Consider the following 27,223-nt stretch of genomic DNA (forward strand, 5'->3'; position numbering starts at 1 on the left):
ACTGTCCCTTTAGCCCCATTGCCCTGTTCAGTCATTCAACCGATTGACATTACTCAATTATTTTGGGCCGCAATAAAAAGCAGAGCAGCATATCACCATATCTGACCAACAGTCCGCGCTCCTGAGATTTACCGCCCCTCTCCCATCAGCATCTCCTACAATCCCAGGGCACCCAGATCCTGCCTCCCCCCCCCCCCCCCCCCCCCCCCCCCCCCCCTCTAGACAGCGCCTTAAAGGGCGACTCCCAGCGTCTGGACCCACACTGTAATTGAAGCTGTCAGTTTCCATTCCTTGTTGGAGTCTTAAATCCTCATTTCCAATTTCCCTAATAGGTTCTGGTGGACGCTCCTATTATGGGATAAAGCTGTCCCTCGCCCACACCCACAGCCCCAGCAGGGAAATCCTCTCTCTGGCCCCCCCTGATCCTTTTCGTCACCATGGGCGTCAGGGTTTCCTAAAGCATATGTTACCATGACTACTACTTTGAGGCTTTCTTTCTTGTGTTAACCAGGTCACTTGCATCCCTCAGGTGTTCACTTATTCCTGTACAGCGCCCTGACGCCACCCGTGGCTTGGATCACCCTATGTAAAACTGCAAACAGAAATGAATGGCTGATTGAGTACATAAATCTGTCCTTCCACTTCTCACGCTTACGCGCCTTCATGACATTCTACCACTAGCCCTCTAAAAAACGTCACGAATTACAATTTCAGCAGCCTGAGAAACCAGGAAATGAGGGAGAGTCTTCCAGGACAGAACTTGCGTTCCCCAGTGGCAGCCCTTGCCTGGAGGATCTTTTTCCCTGAAGAAAATGAAACATACTTCTGTTCCCCTCCTTCCTTGCTAGAATATCCTCCTGTCCAGACAAGTTTGTACTACAGGAGCATAGCCCGGCAGAAACATTATCTTGACAGATATGGCATTCCTACAGGATCATTCACCTACACAGACATCTGGTATGCAGGATAATTATCTTGCACAAACAGGTATATCCACATTAAAATTTTCCTGCACTATCATTGGCAGCCTGCAGGAACAGCCTCTTGCTCAGAAGGGTCTATTGTGCAGGAATATTGTTGTGCAAACACATGGTCACTCCTACGGACCCTCCTTCTAAATAGACATGGCAACCCCACAGGAGTATTTTTTCACTGATAGGTATATCCTGCAGGAACCATATCCTGTACAGACATGGTCAACCTGCGGGATCATCATCGTGCACAGATATGGGCACCCTGTACAGGAATACAGGAACATTGATCTGCAAAGATAAGATCACCCTACAAGATCATCTTGCTGCACTGACCTGGCCACCCTACAAGGCCATCACCAGCACAGACCTCTGCATCCTGCAGCAGCATTCTCCTGCGGAGACGTGTCTACTTTTTGGAACATCTTCTTGCCCAGACATGTTGGAATATCGCAGGTCTACAGGAGCACCCGCCTGCATAGAAGAGTACTCTTGAAAAACACCGCTTCCTGCTTCAACATTAGTAAACTGTGGAATAACGGTAAGAAGACTACTGAGACCAGAATGCCTATGGAGACTCATGCTGGAGCGCTGATCTAGTGTGCTGCCATAATATGTTTTTAAAATAAGGCGTTGTCTGAGCTCATCTTATGTGCACCACAACTGATTGTAGAAGGAGCATGGCCAGCATCCTTGAACCTTAAAAGATATGGACCACACTGTTCCTGAAGAATTCTAATGAGAAGGAAATGCGCATATAGAAGCTGTCCAAAAAACATCTCCCCCACATTTAACTCATCTTCAAGAGGCATCACTGCGGGTGTGTTAAATTCTCATCATCCCACCACATCTTGACTGTATTTTTCCAAGAACTGCAGAAGCGTTCACATTGTAATTGTGGTCAAAGCCCAATGCCGAGACCTGCAGCCCGCGTGAGACCCTGCAGGGGTTTATTCGGTGCACATGTGCCGAATGGCACATACTGGTTGCCTCTGTAGATGACAACATTCACATATGCACTGTGCATTTTGTGAACCATTATCTAAATCTAGAGTGAGAGGAACAGAAACATAAAATTGCTGTCTCCCCAGTTGTGGACTAGACTAGAAGTTGGGTCAAGGGAGACACAGGGGCGTAGCATGGTCAGTAGGGTTGGGGGATGGGAGGGGAGTTTCAGTTTTTCCAACAGTCAGGCTGGCATATAATGTTTAAATACATTATTGGACACGCATGGTGCATGAGAAGGGCCTAAATGGCAGTGGTAAGGGAGAGGAATGTGGATTGGTAAGAGTACTAAGAGTCAACACAATTTTTGAAAATTAAAAAAAACAATATTTTGGAGGAATTTCAAAAACAGAGAGGGAGAGAGTGTGTGTGCATTTTTGTCTGCGTGTATGTAAATATTCCTGGAGAAATCCTGGTGAAATCTGACAGACTTTTCACCATACCTGACTGAAAGCACATGCACCCAACTATTTATCACAAAATACATGGGTGTAACAACCCAAATACCCCCCGCCCACCTAAAGCTACGCCCCTGGGGAAACAGTGGGCGCTGCTGGACATTTTGTTTCTGTAGCTTTTAATTCTTAAATTGTAATATATCTGTGTAGTCTTAGTAGGTGAAAGTGAAGGTGTCACAATCTCATCAGATTCTTTTTGTTTTTTAGCTATATCAATGATGTCAACTTAGTATATAGGAGGGGCGGCGCTCACCTGGATAAAGTCTTATCTCAGCGACCGCACGCGGGGGTCACTCTTCACCCTTTTAAATTGGAAGCCAAACTTCTATGGTGTGGGGTACCACAGGGGTCGGCACTGAGCCCTTTACTTTTCAATATCTATCTGGCTCCACTCTTTTCGCTCATTGCGCAATGGGGAGTAAAAGATATCTCCTATGCGGACGACACCCAGATTGTGTTCTCCTTCAAGGACCAATCAGCAAATTCCTTGCAAGGCTCAGGGAATACCTGACGGACTTATCCAGCTGGATAAAAAATAATAAGCTAAAGCTTAATTCAGAGAAAACCGAGCTCCTGTTTTTTGGCAAGGCTTCCCCACCAACAACTGGACAGTGGTGGCCGGAGGAAATGGGTCTCCCCCATGCCCCTCAACCACAGCGAAAAATCTGGGTGTGAAATGGGAATCCAACCTAACTTTCTCAACCCAAATACACTCTACTGCACCCTCCTGCTTTGGCATATTGAGAGGTCTGAGGAAATTTCTACACTTCCTTTCTGAGAGCTGTCAAAGATCTGTTGTCCATGCAACAGTGACCTCGAGAATGGACTACGCAAATAGTCTCTACCTTGGGCTGCTTGCATATCTGATTAAGAGATTGCAGATGATGCAGAATGCAGCTGCGAGATTAATCAGAAGAGTACCTTTTAGACAACACATCTCTCCGCATATCAAAAAGCTCCGTTGGCTGCCGGTAGCTAAACGGATAGAATTCAAGGCACTGACGATAGCTTTCAGGACCCTGAGAGGTATCTGTCCCAGCCACATTCGGAAACGTATTCGCCCCTATCAACAGGAATGCTCTGTAAAATCGAACTCCCAGAATCTGCTGTGCGTACCACAATTTGCGAAATCCCACATTGGAAGCAGAACTTTTACGGTGGTGACGACCAGATTATGGAACTCCCTCCCTGATGGACTTCGATTAATCCAATCTGAATTGGAATTCAGAAAAGCACTGAAGACATGGCTATTCAGCCAATGCTAGTCCCCTCACATTCTATTTGTCCTGCTTGGCTGCGTTAGCACTGGGACACCTCTGTTTGAGGTAGCTGTTGTGCTTTATAAAATGTCTTATTATTATTATTATTATTATTACTATTATTATTATATAAGGGAAGTACGTTGTGTTTCAACTGTCCTGAAGGAATTGTAAGTGAAGCCATAAAAAGTCACTGGAGTGTTGGTATTTGGAATGTTCCACTGTTCTCCCTTCTATGGGGACATTGTTGCATGCTATGGTGCCAGAAATCCCAAACAGGCACATACTGTACAGCTACTCAGGCACCCGACCGCAAAACACAATCATCTAACAAAGACACATTTCTGATTGTAATCACATCATTCAACCACTAATATACAGACACACTCCAGTTTGCAAAGTAAACCTCAGAAGCATTTCACTCTCTCCCAGACTACTGTATGTTCTGCGATATCTGTGCACTATATAAAGGAGAGAAAACAGCAGCAGTAACAAACATTGGCATAGCCAATAGGTCTCGCCTTTTGAACCTTATAAGTGTTTAGACATGCAGCACATTATCCTGGTTGCTGTGCTACCAGGTATTGAAGAGCTATACAGTTTTTACACACTGGGTCATGCAGTTTGATTCAGGAATAGATGCTTGCCTCAGGAAAGAATTATGGACACATTCCAAAGCATTTTAACGCACAGACAGAAAGACAAGTGCTTTGATGCAAGTCAACATCACTATAACATTCTGTGTGCGGCTGCATCACTAGAGTATTGAACAGCCTGAAGAATCAGCATCAGGGACAAGTTAAGCTTTTAACATAATAAGATGACAGATTTATCATACTTCCTGCTGTAAACTGTGCACTGAATTTACAAAAGTCGAATTTTTTGAGCAGTGCAGGAACCGTGCTATATGTGAGTTTAGGCTGTCTCCGAACCGCCAGACCAGTAGTGGTCTGTTCATGGACTGCCACCGTTCACTGTGTTGTATTGTAGGCTCAAAAATAATCTGACTGCATTATCCTGTCTCCTCTTTAAACGAGGACTTGTGATGTCTGACTGAAATGGGATTCCTATGGCTCCCTCCCCACCACTCTCACAAATACTCCTCACTTTCTACACATGCACGAGATGAGGAATGCAGAGAAAGGGTAAAGTATCAGGCATGGGATGTGGCCTTATGGGCAGGACTGTCGACTTTTAGTCAAGTCAAGAAATATTTTATTTCAGCCTCACAAGACCATAAAAGCAAAAACAAGTCATTTTAAAATTCATTGCAGATTATCAATCAAATGTCGACTTTTAAACGTGTGCCCTGGTGATTCAATTAAAGCCTAGGGGGTCATTTTGTTTGTCAAGCGGATGAACAGAAGGGAAAAGTGGGCTAGTTGACAGGTATGCATAAATGCAAAAGATAAAGGACACTGAACAAGTGAAACCATCATCTGATCGCATCGTTCTTTTCCCAAATGTCAAATAACAGTCCTATCAAAATAATATAGCCCACATTAAGGTATGAGATAACAAGCATTTACAATGCAATGGTTTTGCCTTTGTTAAAGTTAGAGCTATTGGCATTGCTCTTGACACTCTGAATCTCCACTCTGCACTCTGAAGCTCCACTCTGCACTCTGAATCTGCACTCTGAATCTCCACTCTGCACTCTGAAGCTCCACTCTGCACTCTGAATCTCCACTCTGCACTCTGAAGCTCCACTCTGCACTCTGAAGCTCCACTCTGCACTCTGAAGCTCCACTCTGCACTCTGAAGCTCCACTCTGAAGCTCCACTCTGAAGCTCCACTCTGAAGCTCCACTCTGCACTCTGAAGCTCCACTCTGCACTCTGAAGCTCCACTCTGCACTCTGAAGCTCCACTCTGCACTCTGAAGCTCCACTCTGCACTCTGAAGCTCCACTCTGAAGCTCCACTCTGAAGCTCCACTCTGAAGCTCCACTCTGAAGCTCCACTCTGCACTCTGAAGCTCCACTCTGCACTCTGAAGCTCCACTCTGCACTCTGAAGCTCCACTCTGCACTCTGAAGCTCCACTCTGCACTCTGAAGCTCCACTCTGAAGCTCCACTCTGAAGCTCCACTCTGAAGCTCCACTCTGAAGCTCCACTCTGAAGCTCCACTCTGCACTCTGAAGCTCCACTCTGAAGCTCCACTCTGAAGCTCCACTCTGAAGCTCCACTCTGCACTCTGAAGCTCCACTCTGAATCTGGACTCTGAAGCTCCACTCTGCACTCTGAAGCTCCACTCTGAATCTCCACTCTGAAGCTCCACTCTGCACTCTGAAGCTCCACTCTGCACTCTGAAGCTCCACTCTGCACTCTGAAGCTCCACTCTGCACTCTGAAGCTCCACTCTGCACTCTGAAGCTCCACTCTGAAGCTCCACTCTGCACTCTGAATCTGCACTCTGAAGCTCCACTCTCCACTCTGAATCTGCACTCTGAATCTGCACTCTGAATCTGCACTCTGAATCTGCACTCTGAAGCTCCACTCTGAAGCTCCACTCTGAAGCTCCACTCTGAAGCTCCACTCTGAAGCTCCACTCTGCACTCTGAATCTGCACTCTGAATCTCCACTCTGCACTCTGAAGCTCCACTCTGCACTCTGAAGCTCCACTCTGCACTCTGAAGCTCCACTCTGAATCTCCACTCTGAATCTCCACTCTGCACTCTGAATCTCCACTCTGCACTCTGAAGCTCCACTCTGCACTCTGAAGCTCCACTCTGAATCTACACTCTGCACTCTGAAGCTCCACTCTGAATCTGCACTCTGAATCTCCACTCTGCACTCTGAATCTCCACTCTGAATCTGCACTCTGAAGCTCCACTCTGCACTCTGAAGCTCCACTCTGCACTCTGAAGCTCCACTCTGAATCTCCACTCTGAATCTCCACTCTGCACTCTGAATCTCCACTCTGCACTCTGAAGCTCCACTCTGCACTCTGAAGCTCCACTCTGAATCTACACTCTGCACTCTGAAGCTCCACTCTGAATCTGCACTCTGAAGCTCCACTCTGCACTCTGAAGCTCCACTCTGAATCTGCACTCTGAAGCTCCACTCTGCACTCTGAAGCTCCACTCTGCACTCTGAAGCTCCACTCTGAATCTGCACTCTGAAGCTCCACTCTGCACTCTGAAGCTCCACTCTGAATCTGCACTCTGAATCTCCACTCTGCACTCTGAAGCTCCACTCTGCACTCTGAATCTCCACTCTGAAGCTCCACTCTGCACTCTGAAGCTCCACTCTGAATCTCCACTCTGAAGCTCCACTCTGCACTCTGAATCTCCACTCTGCACTCTGAAGCTCCACTCTGCACTCTGAAGCTCCACTCTGCACTCTGAAACTCCACTCTGCACTCTGAAGCTCCACTCTGCACTCTGAAGCTCCACTCTGAAGCTCCACTCTGAAGCTCCACTCTGAAGCTCCACTCTGAAGCTCCACTCTGAAGCTCCACTCTGAATCTGCACTCTGATGCTCCACTCTGAATCTGCACTCTGATGCTCCACTCTGAATCTGCACTCTGAAGCTCCACTCTGCACTCTGAATCTGCACTCTGAATCTGCACTCTGAAGCTCCACTCTGAATCTGCAGCTCCACTCTGAATCTGCAGCTCCACTCTGAATCTGAAGCTCCACTCTGAATCTGAAGCTCCACTCTGAATCTGAAGCTCCACTCTGAATCTGAAGCTCCACTCTGAAGCTCCACTCTGAAGCTCCACTCTGAATCTGAAGCTCCACTCTGAAGCTCCACTCTGAAGCTCCACTCTGAAGCTCCACTCTGAAGCTCCACTCTGAAGCTCCACTCTGAATCTGCACTCTGAAGCTCCACTCTGAATCTGCACTCTGAAGCTCCACTCTGAATCTGCAGCTCCACTCTGAATCTGCAGCTCCACTCTGCACTCTGAAGCTCCACTCTGCACTCTGAAGCTCCACTCTGCACTCTGAATCTGCACTCTGAATCTGCACTCTGAAGCTCCACTCTGAAGCTCCACTCTGAAGCTCCACTCTGAAGCTCCACTCTGCACTCTGAATCTGCACTCTGAAGCTCCACTCTGCACTCTGAATCTGCACTCTGAAGCTCCACTCTGAAGCTCCCCTCTGAAGCTCCCCTCTGCAGCTCCCCTCTGAAGCTCCCCTCTGAAGCTCCCCTCTGAAGCTCCACTCTGCACTCTGAAGCTCCCCTCTGAAGCTCCACTCTGCACTCTGAAGCTCCCCTCTGAAGCTCCCCTCTGAAGCTCCACTCTGCACTCTGAATCTGCACTCTGAAGCTCCACTCTGAAGCTCCACTCTGCACTCTGAATCTGCACTCTGAAGCTCCCCTCTGCACTCTGAAGCTCCCCTCTGAAGCTCCACTCTGCACTCTGAAGCTCCCCTCTGAAGCTCCACTCTGCACTCTGAAGCTCCACTCTGAAGCTCCACTCTGCACTCTGAAGCTCCACTCTGAAGCTCCACTCTGCACTCTGAAGCTCCACTCTGAAGCTCCACTCTGCACTCTGAAGCTCCACTCTGAAGCTCCACTCTGCACTCTGAAGCTCCACTCTGAAGCTCCACTCTGAAGCTCCACTCTGAAGCTCCACTCTGCACTCTGAAGCTCCACTCTGCACTCTGAAGCTCCACTCTGAAGCTCCACTCTGCACTCTGAAGCTCCACTCTGAAGCTCCACTCTGAAGCTCCACTCTGAAGCTCCACTCTGAAGCTCCACTCTGAAGCTCCCCTCTGAAGCTCCACTCTGAAGCTCCCCTCTGCACTCTGAAGCTCCACTCTGCACTCTGAAGCTCCACTCTGAAGCTCCACTCTGCACTCTGAAGCTCCACTCTGAAGCTCCACTCTGCACTCTGAAGCTCCACTCTGAAGCTCCACTCTGCACTCTGAAGCTCCACTCTGAAGCTCCACTCTGCACTCTGAAGCTCCACTCTGAAGCTCCACTCTGAAGCTCCACTCTGAAGCTCCACTCTGCACTCTGAAGCTCCACTCTGCACTCTGAAGCTCCACTCTGAAGCTCCACTCTGCACTCTGAAGCTCCACTCTGAAGCTCCACTCTGCACTCTGAAGCTCCACTCTGCACTCTGAAGCTCCACTCTGCACTCTGAAGCTCCACTCTGAAGCTCCACTCTGCACTCTGAAGCTCCACTCTGCACTCTGAAGCTCCACTCTGCACTCTGAAGCTCCACTCTGCACTCTGAAGCTCCACTCTGAAGCTCCACTCTGCACTCTGAAGCTCCACTCTGCACTCTGAAGCTCCACTCTGAAGCTCCACTCTGCACTCTGAAGCTCCACTCTGAAGCTCCACTCTGAAGCTCCACTCTGAAGCTCCACTCTCAATCTGCACTCTCAATCTGCACTCTACACTCTCAATCTGCACTCTACACTCTCAATCTGCACTCTACACTCTCAATCTGCACTCTACACTCTCAATCTGCACTCTACACTCTCAATCTGCACTCTACACTCTCAATCTGCACTCTCAATCTGCACTCTCAATCTGCACTCTCAATCATGCTCATCAGAAAAGTATTTTTCTTCTTATTTTTATGTAAAACCATCTGAAGTATTAGTGAGTAGGGGGGGTTCATATTTTTCTCCGGTAGATTATTTCTTAGGGAGCGTGATTGTGGTTCAAGCCAATTTTAATTTGATAAATGAGCCATAGCAAGAGCAGTAAATTACCATTTAGGGGACCCAATGTTTTTACTTTCATGGGCCGTGAATGGAGAGTAATTGAAAGTTAACCGGTTGGTCAAATATTCCTTTTAATAAACGCACGAGCAGCCGGTCCAGGGCTGTCTTCTCTGTCTAAATGGGCGACAGCGTCTTGTTTGCATATGCCTCTGGCTATAAATCATCATTGTGCGGCCATAATTAGATATTCTACACGTTTAATGCAAGGAACATACGCCCATTCAGTGTGTCAAACATCAGAGCCTGCCACATGCTCCGAGGCCCCTGCGACTGTGGAGGGACGAGAGAGCAAGTGCGGTCTCTCCCAAGAACTTGTGCCCTGCACCCAGCATGGCACAATTAGGGCCATTCACCGATTGGTCACAGTTTATTAGCAGCCTATAAACTTCTCCTCTGCTCCCGGGGACTTGTTAGGGGTCTGTCACCTGCGACTGCCAGAACATCAGCTCCCCCCCTCGCCCCCCGCCCCTTTCACGGCCTCCTTTGTGATTTGTTCACAGCGCGTGACTTTGCTGGCAGATCACACACAACCCGAGTTAAGCGCATAACAATGTGTCTCGCGGTCCAATCGGAAGTGGTTGGCATTTAATGTGTTTTTTTTTGCCTGGTAGAAAGAATCATGATGAGGAAGCAAGACAAGGAAGACCTGTTTTTCGGACATCCCAGTATTCAGCCAGTGGAAAGTTGGGATGGCCTCCTAAAAAACGTTGGGCCTTTATTTATTTTAAAAATGAAGCTGTGGTCCCCAAACCCCTTGCATTCTTTCGCCGTTCCCCTCAAATAATACACAGCCCTTTTATCTTCACACATGGCCACATCTGTCTTAACTGTTCACGAGGAGCAGTTTAAATGCAAACGTAGATATTTTTGGTTTTGTTATTTTACTCGCAAAAACAGAGCTGCAGGAAAGCATAGAAAACACCCCCAGCGAAACAATTGAAATGACCTTTAGAGGTTGTCGCGCAGAAGTGATGACAGGCCGGGGAGCATGGAGACAGGACAACTCCCGACGCCATCGCGGTGCTCTCCGGAGCTTGTGTCGCACTGGCCATGATCCAAAGATGAGGCAGGGGCGTGTGCTTCACTACTCTTCGTCATTGTTCTGCTATCTCCATCGTGAAGTGCGTGTGCATTAACACGACGAGCGACGGCACGCTTACCTCAGTCAGGCTGTCTCCGAGTATGAAGGGTGTGGGCGGGCGGGAAACAGGGCTCTTTCATCGCGGCCTAATCAATAAAGCATTTCCCTCCTTCTCCCTGTGCGGCATTGTTAAAATCTCCAGAGGCATGTTTTCCCCACCAAGGGCTATCAAATTATTGATAATGTTTTTTGTTTGCCTTTTCACGAAGAGCGGGAGGGGGGTCGGGAACGGCCACACACGAGGTAAACGGAGGAGGGGGGGGCGGAAAGGCACGAAGAGCGGGAGGGGGGTCGGGAACGGCCACACACTGACAGCGGGAGGGTGAGGGGCGGGAACAGACACACACACACGGACAAAGCAACAAACTAAAAAACAAAGCACTCACCTGGACATCTGGCAGATCTCTTGCTTCCTGCTCTCCACTCCTCCTCCCGATGACGTGGTGGAGGCTCGGCCGGCTTGGCCAATCCCAGCGCGGCCCTGGCTGGAGGCGGACGGCTGCTTCCTTCAGCTGGCCGGCCGGCCTGAGGAGAGGGAGGGAGACGGGCTGCCACGGAGCGGGAGGGAGGGGCTATCGAGCGTCTTTTGTGCAATGTCCCGAGCAGGAAGGCAGAGGCAGGTGCCGGCAATGCCGGACCAGAATCGGGGGCGTTCCCGGCGTCGCGTGACGTCGGCAAAAGCCAAAGAATGTCGGGAACGCCCCCGTGTCTGGTCCGGCATTGACGGACAGGCCGCTCGTCCAATGGCTAGGCTCCATTTATGGAGCCAGCCAATGAATGACGAGGGCCGACCCAAACCCACACACACAACTCAAGAGGTTTTTTGGCACATGCGCAAAGCGCATGGCCAGTCAAAACCTAAAAAAAGGGCCTCTAAATGCTATCTCATACCTTACCTTCCAGGAACACGGCGATTTGTGTGTGGCTCAATGGTTAGAGGAGGCATTCCCTGAAGCAGAGGTCAGACCCGGGACCAGGGTTCAATTCCCGCCGTGGCAGGGTCTGAGCCCAAGTGTCCACGGACTCGTTAATTCTCACTTTGGTGCCTACTCGAATCAAGGGTTCACACTCTGCAACTCTGGGCAATAACTTGCTTAATCTCCACTACGGCCCCCCCGCGGCGGGATGCCTGGCTTTCACCTTGGGGATGCCCAGTACGGGTTATCTCACAGGGAAAAGCCAGGACGGGTTCCCAATGCAAGCGCCGAGATGCCCACCGGTAAGTCGAGCGCTATATAAGAACACACATACATACATACATACATACATTTAATGGACAGATTCAACCATTTAGAATATCTGGACTCAACCAAACAGGATAAAAGTAGAAATACTCTTTTCCCATACATTAAAAACAAAATAAATAAATGTCAGTTTGTACTAATAATAAACTCCTTTCAGATGCAGGGCATTTTATGTGCACACAACTTGTGGGGTGCAACTCCGAAGGTTACAGTGTACACACAGAAATAAATTCCTTTAATAAAATAACACCAACAACGATGTATACAGTGACACCATCTATAAACTCATCTGCGATCGCTATCTCTGCATTGACACCAAACCAACATTCCTGTATGAAAAGCCACATTTCCCCCAGCAGCTAAAGAGTATGAAGGACAAATGGTGCCAAAATCCCTATACGTGTTCTTTAACTAATCTTAGGAATTTCTTTTGCACTACTCTTGCTTCCCTCAACTAACTCATGCTGGATGGCGTTGATGAACAGACAGACGTAACGTCAAATGACACTAAAAGTATTGGAACTTACCTATGAAAGGTGATGGGCCTCTCCTGCGCATCCAAATATTTAGATTTACATTGATTTCTACATTTTACAGCAACTCAATATTATGGCATTTTTAAATTGTTCTTAAATCCGCTATAAATCAACAAGCAGACGTCATATACTGCGAAGAAACAACACAATAGGTCAGTACAGTCAGTGCACTAACCTAAGATAGCTCCTCCATTCAGCCACTATCTACCTTTGTCATCTCTATGATAGCGAACTTGAAAACAGAAGAAGGACTACTTTCACCCCATTCGAATATGGTTACTTTGTTGGAAGAGCTTTTACACATGTTGTTTAATTAACACATAAACAGGGTCTAAAATTTGGAAACATCCATGCTTAAATGTTCATTAAAAATGTTCATGGTGAACTATGTCATTAAGGCAATTTTTATAAGGACTAAGATGTGGCGAGGCAGGGACGGGTGCAGACAAAGACAACCACGATACAGAAACGTAGCTCTGGCAGTACGTCCCAGCCCCTTCTGTTCTCAAGTGCCTGAAGCTACATAAACAAGCAATTGGGGGAGTAAACAACATACGCATGACGGGGTGGGCCGTGTACAAAGACTGACATGTAGCGAGGTGAGGACAGGTGCTGACACAGACAAACAAAAGCAGAAAAGAAAGAAAAAATGTGTCCCCCAAAACGAACAGATAAACACAAATGTAAAGATAGCAGTAACTGGGCGGTGCTCCATGGGAGTAAACAAAGCACAAAAAGGAGGGAGAAAGAACAGGATTAACCACTAGCAAGCAAGTATTTTTGAAGGACAATCGAGAGGACGAATAAAAAGGCAATGGGTGTGCTCAAAAAGAAAGAGCAAGCGCTGCCTAAGCTTGACCTAAAATTAGCACTCATGCACTCCAGGATCTGTTTGGTACAGCACTTACCAGTATAAAAACTCCATCTCTCAGATAACTAATTAAAATGTGTTAACCTGTTGCTTGTTTTAGTCAGAGACAGAAATGGCAGCCTCTTGAAAGGATGTTCAATACGAATGGCTTAATCAAACAATCCCCATAGGGATTGTGACCATTCTAAGGGGATCTGAGGCCCAACCAAAGCATCAGACATCCCTTAAGCTTTCCAACAAGATTTGAAAGCAGACAGACCAACCCTCACTGATGGTCTGAACATACAAACAATTCTTGGTCATTCGCTTTAAGAAACCAGACTGTTGCCCTATGGAGGAGAGAGACTGCAGCCTTGAGGCAAGAGTTAGCTGAGGTCCCACAAAATCAAAACAAAGAGTCCAGTGATCGTAGCATCCAGCGCCATCTTTTACTGACCAAACAACAATTGAAATCCTTAGACATGGATAGAGCAGAGCACAGCCTTTTGCGCTTCAAACAGTGTTACTACAATGGAGGGAATACAACAGGTAGGTTATTAGCAAGTAAGCTATGGGCCAAACAACAGAGAGGTGCTGTAGAGCAACTGACCATGCGTACAAGGGAGTCCATACGGTATAATGAAGAAATAGCCCATCCCTTCCAATGCTTTTATGCTGACCGATAAGCTTCAGAAATCCTGGTGCCCACTATTCAGTCCAACATCTCAAACATCAAACTGCCATCCTTTACGCCACAACAGGCCACAGCTTGAAGGTGAATATATCTTTGATGGATGTTATCTTAGAGATTGCCCGAATGGCTTCACAGCAGCCTGTTATAAGATATTTTTCCAACTCTTATCCCCAATCCTGACATGTCTGTATAACACTTTTGCTAACACTGGCACTCCCATGCCAGCTAAGTGTGAGAGGGTTATCACTGTCATCCTCAACCCAGGCAGGAAACCGGCACACTGCTCATCATATCGCCTTATATCTTTGTTGAATGTAGGTGTGAAGATTGTCATGGGGTTAGTGGCACGCTGCCTCGGTCCATATATGCAGGGACTGGTGGATGTGGCTCAAACAAGCTTCCCCAGTAAAAGGCGGTGCAGTGATAACACAGAACGCCTAATACACCTCATTGATAAGGTGAAACACAGCCCGAACCCTACCTTTTTACTCTCCATCGATGCTGAGATGGCCTTCGATCAGCTCCACTGGCCTTTCCTGTCAGAGAAACTTGGTTGGATTTGCGTAGGCCCCAGAATCAAAACCTAGATATTGAGCGGCTACTCTGCCCCTGTGGCTAAAGTTAGAGCAAACAGGTGCTTGTCACAACCATTGGCTGTGATTAGAGGAACAAGGCAGGAGTGTGCATTGTTTCTGCCCCTGTTCGCACTATATATGGAGCAATTTGCGGAGAGGATACGACTGAACGTGCAAGTACAGGGAATACGGTTTGGGAGCTAACAGCATAAACTAGCGCTGTATGCTGATGGATGTGATGGTGATGCTGCCAGACCCTATCATCTCTATAGCAGACCTCCTTGGGGAACTAGAGCAGTTTAGTCAAGCATCAGGGTTTAAAAGAAACACCCTTAAATCAAACATAATGAGCATTAATGCTCCACAAGAAATGAGAGACAAGTTACAAAAATTATAACCACTATGGTGTGCACAGCAACACACAACATAACAGAGTTTGAAAATCTGTCCCACTACTGACGCAATAGCCTCCCATAATTATATGTATCTGCTGCTGCGCAACTCCTTCAAATGCCATACCTTCACCCTTGACTCACTAAAAGGAGCCGAATCCCTCGGATTCTCCATTAAACTTAATGAGTCCGCCTCCTTCTCAGGAGGACTTGTCTACCGTCCCCCAGGTACCGCTACCAAATTCCTAGACACTCTCAGTGATACCCTTGGTCAGCTCCTAACCAGATACCCACATGTCACCCTTCTGGGTGACTTTAATCTGCACCTCGACTCCACAGAGGACGCTCAGACACTAAACTTCCACCAAACTTTGGAAATCTTCAACCTTCAGCAAAGGGTCAAGCAACCCACCCACCTAGCTGGACACACTCTAGACGGGGTCTGTACCAACTTTCCCCCTCTAGAAACCCACACCCCGGTCCCACAAATCTGGACAGCCCATAACCTGATCCCATTCCTCATTAGAACCCCGCAGTCTAAAAACTCAATCAAACCTAGTTCACCTCCAGAGAACCACGTCAACTGGAAAAAGGTAGAAGACACCTTTAAACTCAAGCCTACCTTTGAGACTCAGAACCCTAGCCTGACTGGCAACGTGGAACAAGACTCCCAATCCTTCCACAACTGGATACTACACGAAATCAGAGAACGTGCTCCATCCAAACGCATTAGGAAAACTGATATTAAAGGCAAAACCAACGCCCCCTGGTTCACGCCAGAAGTAGCCAAGGCCCATATGCTCTGCAAAAAAGGTGAACGCAAATGGCGAAAAACATACGATAGTACGGACAGAAACTCCTATGTCCAAATAAGGAAAAGCTACCACTCCATTATAAAAAGCGCCAAAAAAGAGTTCTACACCAAAGCCATTATTGAGGCCAAGCAAAAACAAAAAACCCTGTTTGCAATAGTTAAATCTTTCACTCATCCAAAAGCCTTACAGCCCGAAATACCTCCCTCTCAAGACCTCTGCGATCAAATAGCAGGCTTCTTTGAAGAGAAAATCAACCTCATTCAGAAAGACTTTACCCCTTACCAAAGCCCCCAGTCCCCCATCCCTCCGGAACAAGCAGGAAAAATAACTGGAAACCTAAAGACGTTCTCACAGGTCACCCTAGCCCAAACCAGGGAAGTCATTCTAGCATGCAAGTCAGGAGCCCCCTCCGATTCCTGCCCTCCTAGAATCCTTCACCAACTGATTGACACTGTTAATCCCATCATAAACAAAATAGTAAATACCTCCCTCAGCACTGGCATCGTCCCCAGGGCATGGAAACAAGGCATTGTTAAGCCCTTAATGAAAAAACCGAACAAATCCCCTTCTGACCTGACCAATCTCCGTCCAATCTCACTTCTCCCAGTTCTGGGAAAAATCACGGAACAAATAGTCTACAGGGAACTCAAAAACCATCTAGAAACAAACAATATCCTCCACCCCCAACAATCAGGCTTTCGCCCCCAGCACTCGACGGAAACAGCCTTGATCGAATTGACTGACTCCATAAAAATATTACAGGACCAAAGAAAGAACGCCGTATTGATCCTGTTTGACCTCATAGCAGCGTTCGACACCATCTCCCACCTTATACTCCTGGACAGACTCAGGGACATTGGTATCTCTGACCGGGCATTGGACTGGATAACATCTTTCCTAACAGAAAGATCCCAATCCATCACACTAGGACCTTTCAGTTCTGCAGAGAAAAAGATTCAATCGGGAGTCCCACAAGGCTCCATCTTAAGCCCCCTGCTTTTTAACGTCTACCTTATTCCCCTCATCTCCCTGATCGAATCATTCGGCATTACTGTTACATCATATGCCGACGACACCCAACTCATAGTCCCGCTAGAGGAGAATTCTACAACTGCCGAACAAAATCTAAAAAACTGCTTGAAAGACGTCTTTCTGTGGATGGAAACAAACCACCTCAAGTGCAACACTAGTAAGACAGAAATCCTCCCCATGGGGAAAAATGTCAACTTCTGTCCTCATCTTTGGTGGCCAGAGGATTCCACAGCCCCCCCCCCCAGAACGTCACAACAGCAAGAAACCTTGGAGTCACCTTCGATACTGACCTATCCTTCGACCAACACGTCAGGAAGGTGGCAGGAAGTTGCTTCGGAATCATTAAATCCCTCAAAAAAAAATTTGACTTCCTACCAACGGATGCTAGAAAGGCGGTAGCTGTGGCGCTAATCCTCTCGCGCCTGGATTACTGCAACGGTCTAATGGCAGGTGTGAAAAAAGTCACACTCAAAAAACTGCAGAGCGTCCAGCATTCTGCTGCCACACTGGTGCTCAAACTCCCCAGGAGGTCTTCAGCATCTACTGCTCTGAGAACCCTCCACTGGTTGCCTTTGCACAAAAGGATTCTTTTCAAGATCCTAATCGTTGCATTCCGGGCATTTAACCACATTGGCCCCAAATATCTAATTAGACGCTACCCCCACTACAATCCCCAGAGGACTCTGAGATCCTCCAATAACAACCTACTAAAACCAGCTAACTTCAACCTAAAAACCAAAGGGGGTAAAACCCTCACCCACCTATCTTCCAGAGCTTGGAACTCCATGCCCCAGCACCTGAGGTCCCTGACCAAGGAAATCCACTTTAGGAAACAACTAAAAACATGGATCTTCAGTCTATCAGACGAGTATGTGCTGGACGCCATCTAATCCTGCCTAACTTCAACCTCATGCATACTTTCCAGTTAGCGCCAGGATGCTCCTTCCGGAGAGACAGTCGCGCTTTACAAATACCAATACCAATACCAATACCAGTATCTACCTACAACCATACCTAAAGATCAGGAGAACTAGCACATGAGCCGTCCTACATGGTTAGTTCGGATGGATTGAGGCAATCAAGATGACCCTACACTCTAAAATTCTATATGTGATGCATACGATACCCCTGTGACCACCGCAAGGTGTACTAAAGAAAATGCAACGGAGGGTAAGAGACCTCGCATTGTGAAATGATGGTGGGGGGTGGATTGGGGATCCCCTATTTGCCACAATATTATGCGCGATGGAGCTGCTCTACATGGTAAAGTGGTACTGCCTGACCTTAGAGAAACATAGGTGGTTCATGGACCAAACAGTTGCAGGCACCCATATCTGGAAGATACCCTAGTTAGTTAAAAAGCATAGACCTTGGTGTGTATAAATCTCTCTAATAATAAGAACTGACTTGAATGCGTAGGACAGGGTGACTATCACTGGGAGATTTATGACGATCTCTAATGACTCTCGTGATGGGTAACCCTGAGTTCTCGCAAAAATACAGCAGAGGGACCCTGAAAACCTAAGACCATAGGCACGGGGAGCAACCCACCAGGGGTGAAGTACTTAAATGAACATGAAAGGGAGCTTCCCCAAGGAATGGCGAATCAAATAAATGAAAATCTACTAAAAACACCCACAGAACAGCTAAGTTATTTAAGAAAAATTTATTTTCAGTTGATCAATTTTGATAAAATCATTTAGTTCAGCATTGAGGAATGTCAGTTTCTAATTTGAAAGAACATTGGATTATGGAATCATAAGGAAACATCAGCCCAAGAGCAAATGTGACAATAAAAACATGACACACCGTTCATTCATTCAATCAATCATGCACACTCTCTCTATCAAGCAAACCAAGTATTCACATGAAATAAAGCATCAAAAACAGCATACAGTGGGAGAAAAAACCCTGAGTTCTAACCAGCGACAAAAGAGTCAGAGTATATAGGCTGGCAGCGAGCCAACTGCAAAAGTGCAGGGGATTTCTACAACACAGAGGGCATTCTGTACTTTGACAAACTAAAACAGGACTATTGCATTTTAGAAACAAAACATCTAGACTACTTACAGATCCGACACTTACAGATCCCCAAGATGAAACAAGCAGCTAGCAGACCCTTAACACTGGGCAACATCTTCGCCCGCTCCCTCAAGGTCTTCGGAGCCATCGCCCGACAGTCTGAACATGACTTCGAATCGTGGTTGCGTTCAAGACACCACAGACATAGGCAGCGGGATCCATAACCGACATCATGCGGGAACAAGTCCTGCATGGTTTAAAACCTGTCTATCCTACCAGACATCCCTAGCATACAAAGTCGTACTCAAAAATGCTGACAAAAGTCTAGAAAAAATCCTGTCAAAAAGCAGCAGAGGGGTACCTCTTCCCGGATCGGCTCTTAACTGGTGCAGAAAGAAAAGAACTGACGTTTGCGCACCTGGGCGGCGCCTATGTAGGCACCACAATGTCATAACCGACGCTACCGACGCCAACAACGTCACGCGGAGTTGAATTGAGTCACCCAACGTTGCGCGCTAGGGGTATTGCTCAGCAAAAGTTTCCGGATCCAGCCTGACGCCTGGGAAATTCACAGGTAAGGAATCTGCAGCTAGAAGTCTCTATCAGATATACCACAAATCCATGCATATATCGTACTGGGTCTCCCCAAATGACTTAACGTGCAACACAACAGGCCATAACGTCACTTTTGGGCAAGGAACAAATGCCAGAGTATTTGAACATTGCTTCAAAAGCTTTGGAGCTTGCTCGGTATCGAGAAGATTACTGCATCAGTGGAAAAGCGGGAAGCTCAGTTTGAAAGAACATGGGGTACTTGCAACGACTTCTTGTCCATGGAATACAGAGAGCTCATCAGTCCTAGTACCTAAGAATCCTCTGCTTGGCCCATCACCAAAATACAGCGTAGGGCTGGGCCACAGAATGGAAATGTTACTCATACCATTCTTCTTTTTAAATAAGTGAATCAGAAAGGAGGAATGGTGCTTTAGATTGGGGGTAGTTTAGGGGTTATTTCTTATTCATCATACTGTTTAAATTTTTTCAGTGACAGCCACTGGATGACCGCTTGGCATCTTGCAACCCGGGAGATGTTTATGGAACAACATGCTACTGTATATTACTACATTATCTCTTTGAAATAAATAAAACAGTTAGAAACCAAAAAACAGTCACATTTCTATTAAGTAAATTGTTTCCATGAAGAATACCAGGCTCACTCTTGGTAGCTTGCCATTAGTAGGAAGGCATTAGGAATTATTCAAAATAGTTCCATAAGAAACAAGGTGACCTAAAAAACAAAAGGCAATGTTAGTCAATGGGATGTAGTAGACAGTCACCTGAAAACCTTCAAAGGCCAACAACGGAGCACACACAAAGCTAATTGTTCTCAAGGGCCATATGTGTTTGACGGATGGAACAAAGACACCCTTCGTGGCTGATCCTACTGGTCAAGAATTCTACAAACACATTGAAATTTACATGAGGGTAAAGCTGTGAGCTGTAGTCAAATATCACTCTACAAGATGAGATCATGCTTTGTTGGGGTACTACCCTTTAAGGTTAGTAGTCAAAAGCTCTGAGCAGGACAAACCACAAAAATCTATCCAAGACAGTGGTCCCCTTTTCAGGTAAGTGTGAAACGTTGTCATAGGCCTCCAGAGATTAAACATTTGTAAGGCACAATTTTTAGTAAAGGTTCTCCAACGATTTCCTGATGCTCCAAGTCTCCAGACTTTCAGAGAATGCTTCTTGTTTACCAGGCCATGAGTTCAATGCTTAGGAAGACTCACAAGAATGCCAGTTCAGGTCCACTGGAAAATAACCCGGTACAACGGGTTCATGGGTTTGTATGCAGGAAGCTTGAACTCCGTAACTTCGTAGAGCCTTCTCTACTGCCCATTCAAGTATGAGAAGTTTCACACCGTAGGATGCAGAAATATCTGGTTGTTACTACTTTACCGGTCCCTTTGCAGCTGGGTGTACACCTATCTGCAGGGCCTTCTACACTTTCCAACTCAAGGAGAGACAGTGCCACAGGGTATGCAGGCTTTTTGATTGGACCTGGGCCCCCATGTCCTAGGTGGTCAACAAGAGATTATCTTCATTAATCACTAGAATAGATTTTTAGTCCCAGATACTTAAGATGAAGTTGTAGACAATTCTATCAGGCGAAGTAGTTGTAGACAATTCTATCAGGCAGGCGGGACTGCTTCCAGCAGCAGCAGGCAGTCTTCTATTCTTTTTTTGTAATGGGCAGCTATCTGAGAGTGGCCATGCAGGAGCTTTAAAAGGTCAACGCAGGCTGCGATTCATTTGAGCAAATCAAATTGCCCACCTAATATTTTCAGCAAAGTGACTAAGTTCAGGTTTCAGACTGTGCTTTAATGGAATGGCATAGAGGCCAGCAGTGCTGCATTAAACCACTTGGAGGGCCCTACTCAGTCGAAATTTCGGAGCCTCCCCCCCCCCCCCCCCTGCAAATTATTTCCTAATACCCAAGGCACTGGATTTTTTTACTTACTGACAGATGCCATAAGATGAGATTTAAGAGACAACTTGTTATGTGAATCTGATGTCTCTGGTCTATGTACTTTAAGTTTTTAATGGGTACATTACATTAGTACAGTATTTTCTCAAGAGAGTCTTTAATGTAAGTTACAATATTTAAGAAAGCTTGATTATAATTTTCTTTCAAGATCAAACCAATATTATTATTACCCGTTATCGCGGTGCTCCTAAAAGGAGTGGCGCTCATAGGCCGGTGCCTACTTTGCCTATTTGGTAATCCATATATGGCCACCAGTTTTATTTTTGTCTACGTCTCTGCCTCTGTAAATCCCTCCCAATAGCGATCCATTGCTGCCTCTCAAGATTGAAAGAAAATTCCGACCTCTTAAAGTTCCAGCTGCTTTCATCTCATGATGTGAAAAGATGTGTTTGGCTGGGCAGGACCACCACTGACTCAGAAACCAAGCGTTGTACCTTCCTGGTACCTTCCTTTCACAGGAAGCTGTAACCCCCACAGGGAGAAGCCATTTCCCTCTCATTCTGCTGCTCATTAGCTGAGGAAGTCTTCGAAGTCCAGCATCCAACCAGGATAGCCCAAGACGAGGTTGGCCATAAATGCCCACAGTGACGTGTGAGCCACAGGTAGCTCAGCTAAAAACATTAGGTTTACCCGTGGCCAACATTATTACTTAACTTCAGACAAGAAATCTGACAACTTATGGACATGAAGTGTAATTAATCAAAATCTGATGTTTACATTCATTTTGTTATATATATTTTCAGACATAATGACACTTAGACGTTTATTGCATTTTTTCAAGAAAAGTTATTAAAAGGCTTTTTACCAGTTGTAGATATTAACAGGGTCATGCACCCTGATGCATTTTAGATGCAAGTGGGTAAAATATCTCCTTCAATATTGCAGCGAATAATTGAACTTTGTGCTGCTGTGCAAAAGATTCATGCATGTTTATAGATGGCAAAGTGTAAAATATTGCAAAAAGGGGGCAGCCTAAAAGGCACTTTCACTGAGTAGTGTCTGTAAACCCATCAGGGTAACGTTTTTACAGAACGACTGCACTTGTTTCCTTGGGCTTGAGTAGGGGAGTCGGCTCCTGCACATCCATCACCCCAGGTCAGTTGCATTTTCAATATAGCAAGCTGCTTTGACTGTAACCTCAACCAGAGAGAACTACAAAAGTAGGGACTAGAACTTGCATAGAAGACGTCTGGCCAGGACTGTCTCCTCCGCAATGGCGGAGGAGCGTCGCCCCATTGGCAGAGCCAGCAGCTAAAAAATAAAACAATATTTGATTATCGTTTTATTTTTGTTCAGCTGGCTCAGCCAGCATGTGCAGTGAGGGGCAGAGCTGGGGAGGGGGGTAGTAGGAGTATTATGTGCACTCTCTAAGTGCGTGTGTGTTTTTGGTCGGTCATCTTAAGCCGACCTAAACACACATGCGCACTTAGGTTTCTACAGCCTGGCTGCATTAAGCAGCCGAGCTGAAGAAACCCCTCAGACTCCCTGACCTGAGTAGAGCGTCTTTTCAGCCCGTTCAGGCCAATTCCCATGCTGCTCTGCAGCAACATGGGGGGTTGAACAGGGAGTCTGATGCAGACCCCGTGTCTGCTGGGACATGGAAGAGGAAACACCCCGCGTGACGTGGGACGCGGCTGGCAACTCAAAGTAAGTTTTATTTTTCTAATACTTCCCCAACCCCCGGCACCCCCCTTCCCCGCACGACCCCACGCACTACCATTTTTATTTGGCAGTTGCAACTGGGCCTGGCACTGCTTGTTTCTGTCTCTTCAAATTACACAAATGCCTAGTTTCATATATCTTGCGATACTGGTAGTGAGGAATGCTAATAGGAACCTTTACTTCTGTGCAAATCAAGGACTTTAGACACAGCTTGCACATCTAGTCTACCAAACACCCCCACTCATGCCATTCCTTTCTGAGGCATTCGACCACACCACTTTAGGAACCGAGCAGAACTATCTCCACACTGTCAGCCTAGAAAATGTTTTGATGAGGGCATGAAGTCAATACTGCAAACTCCCAAAAAATAAAGATGTCACAGAATGACAAATGACCATAACATATCATACCATAACATAATGTAGCCTGGCTTAAACATAACATAACTCATAACATAACACAATGGTACAGACATTATGACAGCATGCTATATTATAAGGCATAACAGAATGTAGCATTAAAACACATTGATTACATTTAGAAAAGATTGTTAAAGTAAGGCAGGAAAGCTTTATCAAACATCGACTAACCACAAAAGTAATCGCTAACTATAGATTACCGCTGGAAAAGACTGTCAAAGTAAGGCAGGAAAGTTATAGCTTACCTTTAGAAAAGACTGTCAATGTAAGGCAGGAGAGTTATAGCTTACCTTTAGAAAAGACTGTCAAAGTAAGGCAGGAAAGTTATAGCTTACCTTTAGAAAAGACTGTCAATGTAAGGCAGGAAAGTTATAGCTTACCTTTAGAAAAGACTGTCAATGTAAGGCAGGAAAGTTATAGCTTACCTTTAGAAAAGACTGTCAATGTAAGGCAGGAAAGTTATAGCTTACCTTTAGAAAAGACTGTCAATGTAAGGCAGGAAAGTTATAGCTTACCTTTAGAAAAGACTGTCAAAGTAAGGCAGGAAAGTTATAGCTTACCTTTAGAAAAGACTGTCAATGTAAGGCAGGAAAGTTATAGCTTACCTTTAGAAAAGACTGTCAATGTAAGGCAGGAAAGTTATAGCTTACCTTTAGAAAAGACTGTCAATGTAAGGCAGGAAAGTTATAGCTTACCTTTAGAAAAGACTGTCAAAGTAAGGCAGGAAAGTTATAGCTTACCTTTAGAAAAGACTGTCAAAGTAAGGCAGGAAAGTTCTTTATTAAAGGTCGACAAACCACAAAAGTAATCACTAACTGTAGATTACGTTTAGAAAAGATTGTTAAAAGTAAGGCAGGAAACGTATTTATTAAATGTCGACAAACCACCAAAGTAATCCCTAACTATAGCTTACATTTATAAAAGATTGTTAAAAGGCAGGAAAGTTATTTATTAAATTTCGACAAACCATCAAAGTAATAGCTTACCTTTAGAAAAGACTGTCAAAGTAAGGCAGGAAAGTTCTTTATTAAAGGTCGACAAACCACAAAAGTAATCACTAACAGTAGATTACGTTTAGAAAAGATTAATAAAAGTAGGGTTTTTTTCAAAAGAAATTCAATAAAAAGAAGAACCTTCGAAGAACTTACTTGTCTTGACTTCTATGTAGTGCACCTGTATTTCCTTTAAAAAGTTTTCCTGTCGCCTACTTTCTGCATGACTGATTCCACTTATCTCTGGCACTACAAGCTAATCATCACGCAGGCGAAACCTGTTGGCTTTACCAATGCTTTTTACTCTGTGTTAAAGCTACTAGTGCTCTACTCCTAGCACCTTGAAGTACCTCTGATGAACATGGGCCCTATGCAAATACTGCAAACCCCACCACTTGCAGAGATCATGGAGACACCAGCACAAATGCTCGCTGCTGTGCAAACGATAGAGGACCAGGGAGTTTTGATGCGTGTAATGTTCCTGATGTATAGAATGTCAATGTTACCATAATATTACTTGCACTATTTGTTTGAGAAGAGACTGCCACTCATACTTCATTCATCAAAGCGTCAGATGAAATCTTGCTTTCTATTCACGGTTCCAACATTTGGTTAGTTTGTCACATTGTCTCCATCACAAGCAGCAGCGCTAACTCCGATTGATTCCAAGGTCCCAAGGCTCTAATACTTAATACGTCCTAGTTGCTCATTGGGATTCTGAGGCCAAACGCGTAGTTGTCCCTCAGCGTCACATCAGCTCAACGAAGAGCAAAGTATGACTGTGGAAAAACTAAATTACTATGGGGCATAGTCTTGAAATCTCATTCGTCTACTGAAGTAAACTGTACCAATGTGCATGCTTCCAATTCACAGAAGTGTCCATGCTTTATCTGTCCAACAGGAAATGAACACTAAGGAAAGATACAACACCTCGGCTCGGATCCACATCAGTGTCCTCGATGGAGACGATCAGTATCCCCAATTTCTTCCATGCAAGCTCCTGACCCATGAGGGGACCGAAGTGTGCGTGAACCCCACCTACACAGCAAACATCACAGAAGGTGTACTCCAAGTAAGTGCAGCTTTTGTGACGCGGCATGGACGCTGGCTACAGCTGCCAGTGATGTCAAGTATTAAGGAAGCCAGACGAGTCACTCATAATACACTGACACTAAATTAATACATCAATGAATACAATATTTTCAAAGAGTGGGTTTGAAGTCTTAACCTCATGGCATATCCTCGTCTAGCACAGAGAGGGTATTGGGTATTTTAGGTACTTAAACTATGATCCTTCCCTTAGTATGCAGGATCTGTAAACCCCAAATAATGCACATTGCAGCCAGTTTTCTTTCTTAGCAAATCTGCATTAAGCAGGAAGGTCATTGAAAGGCGGCCGGACTTCATACAGCCAAATTATTAATATTGGACAGGCTGAATACAATGTGACCAATCACAGGCCAGTGTTCATGAGACTTCACTTAGGGTTGAAGGTAGTTATCTCTCATTTCCAGACAATCACAAACACAGGCAGTGCTGTAGTTAGATCTGCCTTGCATGGTAGAGCGTGGAAGGTGAAGAACAGACCTGCTCAGATTTCAGACCCACATGACGGCAAACCTGTGGTTTTATACCAAGGCTTCATGAGTATCATGTCCCACCTTTCTCCGCTCCCATCCTCTTTGCTGTTTGGAACTGCCACGGCGTAGCTTATAGTCTTCTACACAGCCATGCCCCAAAAAGTGTAGAGCTACCATAAATTTCCTATAAAGTAATCTACAAGGATTCCAAAAGTTCACAATCTCATATTGTCTGAAAAGCAAGAGCTGAAATATGTTCTGAAGCTGAGGCCTTTTGCTTCACTGCTGCAGGTCAACTGCCTTTGGATATAGGACCAGCCATCTGAGACCCATCAACATTTATTCATTTAATTATTTTGAGGTATATAGTGCATCAACATGCTTTCTTTAACCAACTGGGAAGCACTATCCATATAGTCAGACATATTGGTGAGGAATATAGCCGGGTAGCTGTTGTTAATAGGGGGCCTTAGTAGTGTAAGGACAGTGTGCCACAAGTCAGCTAGCGAAGATCTCTTGAATGGCCCATTCTGGTTTGAACTAATTGCAAGTAGCAGGACGGCGGAAGGATATGCTATTTCTGTACCTCTTGTTCTAGATTTCCTCACTTTCCCAACACCTAACAAACAATAGCAATTTCATTACAGCACCGCCCAAATATGACTCTTTGTTAAAAGGCGGGAGTGGGTTGGGTGTCCTCACTCCTCTTTCATAGATACTTCTTCTGGCAAGACCCTTAGTCACAGGTCAGAATGTTTACCAGCTCACTATTGCATGATGTGGATGACTAATATCTACAATGTTTCCCTGTAGATCATTCCCTTGGAGCTCACTCCAGGACCAATCTATGCTGAAGATGGAGACAGGGGACTGATGGCTGTTGTCACCTATTCCATCCTGCCAGGTAAGCTTAATTACTACAAATATGAGTGGTTAACACCGTGATTGTAGCTCCATTTTAAATAAATGAGTTACACATATTTTTGGGCATTGAAATTCTTAACAAGCATTGTCAAAACCACTATGACTGGCTTTAATGTACTTATGCATACAAACCAGGCATGCACAAATCCACCAGACAATTTGAGCAGTGACTCTGTGTAATCTGGTGCATGGTACCACGACAGGAGACATACAAAGGAGGCAGAGATAGAGGCATGTTGCACAGAAGAACAAGTTACTTACCTTTGGTAACCCATTATCTGTTAGAGACTCTATCTAGCTGCAGATAACTTACCATTGGATTTCCCAGGCATCAGGCTGGATCCGGAAACTTTTGCTGAGCAATACCCCTTGCACGTGACATCAGGTGGCTCCATTCAGCTCTGCGTGACGTCGTCGGCAGT

At 45.7% G+C, this 27,223-nt stretch overlaps 1 protein-coding gene across 2 annotated transcripts in view; it reads left to right on the plus strand.

The window, feature by feature from the left end:
- LOC147750962 (cadherin-99C-like) overlaps positions 1–27,223 on the plus strand; it is a 172,637-nt gene that overhangs the window by 68,257 nt on the left and 77,157 nt on the right. For both annotated transcript variants that reach the window (XM_086937395.1, XM_086937387.1), the window contains exons 7-8: positions 25,199–25,369; positions 26,691–26,781. In XM_086937395.1, the coding sequence (XP_086793521.1) occupies positions 25,199–25,369; positions 26,691–26,781 (262 nt within the window). The remainder of the gene's footprint in view (positions 1–25,198; positions 25,370–26,690; positions 26,782–27,223) is intronic.

The sequence above is a fragment of the Lissotriton vulgaris genome, chromosome 1_1 (genome assembly GCF_964263255.1).
Source record: "Lissotriton vulgaris chromosome 1_1, aLisVul1.2, whole genome shotgun sequence".
NCBI classification, from domain to species: domain Eukaryota; kingdom Metazoa; phylum Chordata; class Amphibia; order Caudata; family Salamandridae; genus Lissotriton; species Lissotriton vulgaris.